Source organism: Arachis duranensis, chromosome 2 (assembly GCF_000817695.3).
Source record: "Arachis duranensis cultivar V14167 chromosome 2, aradu.V14167.gnm2.J7QH, whole genome shotgun sequence".
Classification (NCBI taxonomy): domain Eukaryota; kingdom Viridiplantae; phylum Streptophyta; class Magnoliopsida; order Fabales; family Fabaceae; genus Arachis; species Arachis duranensis.
In genome coordinates this window covers 9196516-9199036 of record NC_029773.3, presented here as the reverse complement: position 1 = coordinate 9199036, position 2521 = coordinate 9196516, and the positions used below count along the sequence as shown (strand labels likewise).

The window sequence follows — 2521 nt, the reverse complement described above, 5'->3', positions numbered from 1 at the left end:
CAGATCCGAATCGGCCAAAGAGATGCGGCCTATATCGCCAACCCGGACACAATCTAATAAGAAAAAATAAACACTAAACTGTTTCAAGATTCATTGATCATACAAAATGAATGTCCCAGAACACAAATTAAAAAAAAACATAGGTAAACAGACTATAACATAACAAAAAAAGTACAAACCACTATCATACATGATTGAACTTTAAAGAAAAAAATACATAATTAAAGAAGCCATATTTATTACTACTCGCAACAATCAAACTAAAAGTCATGTGCACTAATGTAAATAATACTGACACTAACAACATGGGAAATAATCTAAATAACTCTAAGACTAGCAAGATGCGCACTAATGTAGATAATGCTAACACTAACAACATGCATACTAATGGTGTCCTGTCTGAGACGAGCCTCCAACCTGTGGGCAATTACGTCGTGTGTGTCCGGGTTGGCGACATAGGCCGCACCTCTTTGGCCGATTCGGATCCGCCTCGTCCATATTCGTCCGTATCCTAGTGGATCTAGGACGACCCTCTCTGGCACGCCTCTTGTCAGGGTCTGGAATCACCGTGGGCCCGTCGTAAGGTGGCCAGAAGCCCTCCGGGATCGGAGGTGTGAATCCCATCCGATACACATTGAACACCGAGCTAATCTGATAGACGCTGTGAACGTAAGAGGTCCAGGTGACCCGTGAGTATGCACAGCATGCAAGTGCATGCTGACACGGGAAATGAAGAGCCTGGAAGTACCCGCAGTCACATGTCCGAGAGGCAAGGGATACTCTGTAAGTACCCAAGGAGAAAGAACCAGTCGGAGTGGTCTCTGCTACAGTGAACTCGGAGTTATCCCGGTCATACAGCGTCACCGTGAAGCACCTGGCCGTCTTCATGTTGGCCTCAATACACTTCACCAAATGCTGACTGAATTGTTGTCCTGTTCCCATCTGGGCCTCAGCCTCTCTCCCCTTGCGAACAAACAGTTCCGCAAGCCTACAATATGTTGCCTTCACCAGGGATGCTACAGGGAGATTTCTGACCCCCTTCAGGATAGAGTTCACACACTCGGAGATGTTCGTCGTCATGTGACCGAATCTCCGCCCCTCATCACGATGCTGAGTCCACAACGAGTAATCAATCCGGTTCGCCCACTCACACATCGCCGGATCTTCAGATCGCAGGATATCAAACCAGTAATCAAATTCAACCTCGGTCTTCGCATACGCCGCGTTCACTAGTAGCCTCCTAGCGTCTTTGCCCTTGAAGGTTAGGGCAAAATTAGCCGCTACGTGTCGTATGCAGAATGCACGGTACGCAGATGGCGGTAGCCAACCGCCGTCAGGGGCCTCAAGCGCAGCCTTGATGCCGTTGTGCCTGTCCGATATAACCAGTAGACCGGGCTGCAGGGTCACGTGCTGTCGAAGGTGCGAGAGAAAGAATGTCCAGGATTCCGCATTCTCACCCTCTACTAGTGCGAATGCGACAGGTAGAATGTTCGAGTTCCCGTCCTGTGCAATCGCGATGAGCAACGTCCCCCCATACTTCCCATACAGATGTGTGCCGTCAATGCTCACTAGCGGCTTGCAATGACGGAATGCCTCGATGCACGACGGAAAAGTCCAAAAAAGCCTGTGGAAGTACGCTTGAGACTCGTCCACTTGTCCTCCAACTCGAACTGGGCTCGTCTTAAGGACGACAACACTACCAGGCATCGTCATCTGCACACCCAACACCCACCTAGGCAGGTCGTTGTAGGACTCATCCCAGTCACCGTATATGAGGGCAATAGATTTCTGCTTCGCCATCCAAACCCTCCGGTAAGTCGGCCTAAAACCAAAGTGCGCTGCCGTGGCGTTCAGGAGCACCTTGATGCTCACGGATGCATCAGCCCTAACCATTGGCATAATGAACGCCGAAATCACATGATAATCCAAACTCCTGTGGTCACTCGAGATGGATGTGGCCAGGCAAGTGTGAGGTCCATTGTACCGTTTGACCTCCCAAATGCCCTTGCGCTTCCGGAGACTCAGTCGAATCAACCATGTGCACCCATTCCCAAACTCGGAACACTTGCCCACATACCGGCGGTGATCGGACTCCACCACCTTGTACTGTACCCCTCGCCGGATGCTGTAAGTCTTCACACTTAAAAGGGCCTCATCTTTATCCTGGAATTGCTGACCAACCTAGAACTCTCTCAGACCAGTAGTCCCTTCCGCATCTCTAGCTCCGAATCCAACAGCATGCCCAAAAACCCCCTCATGTCTCATGGCGTCCAAGTCCAACGAGGAAAAATGTGGTGGATACTGCTGTGTGCCAGAGCTAGAACCACCTACCACCAATGCAGGCTCACTCGGTCCAATATCATCGCCGCTGTCATCGTCAATCATATCCGGCTCGACGTCATCCTCCTCTTCATCAACCAAAAAACCGTCTCCTACGCCAACAGGTGCAACTCCCACTAAAGCATTCGGCAAATTTTTCCTTTCCACTACCTCGTCGCCTTCGGTGCCATTGAGGTCAACA

The 2521-nt window shown here is 50.1% G+C and overlaps 1 protein-coding gene across 1 annotated transcript; it reads right to left on the bottom strand.

Moving 5' to 3' along the window:
- Window positions 1-384: 384 nt before the first annotated feature.
- On the bottom strand, window positions 385-1893 carry LOC107473411 (uncharacterized). Its single transcript, XM_016092974.1, has one exon. It carries the CDS (start codon window positions 1891-1893, stop codon window positions 385-387), a length of 1509 nt encoding a protein of 502 aa, XP_015948460.1.
- Window positions 1894-2521: the final 628 nt, after the last annotated feature.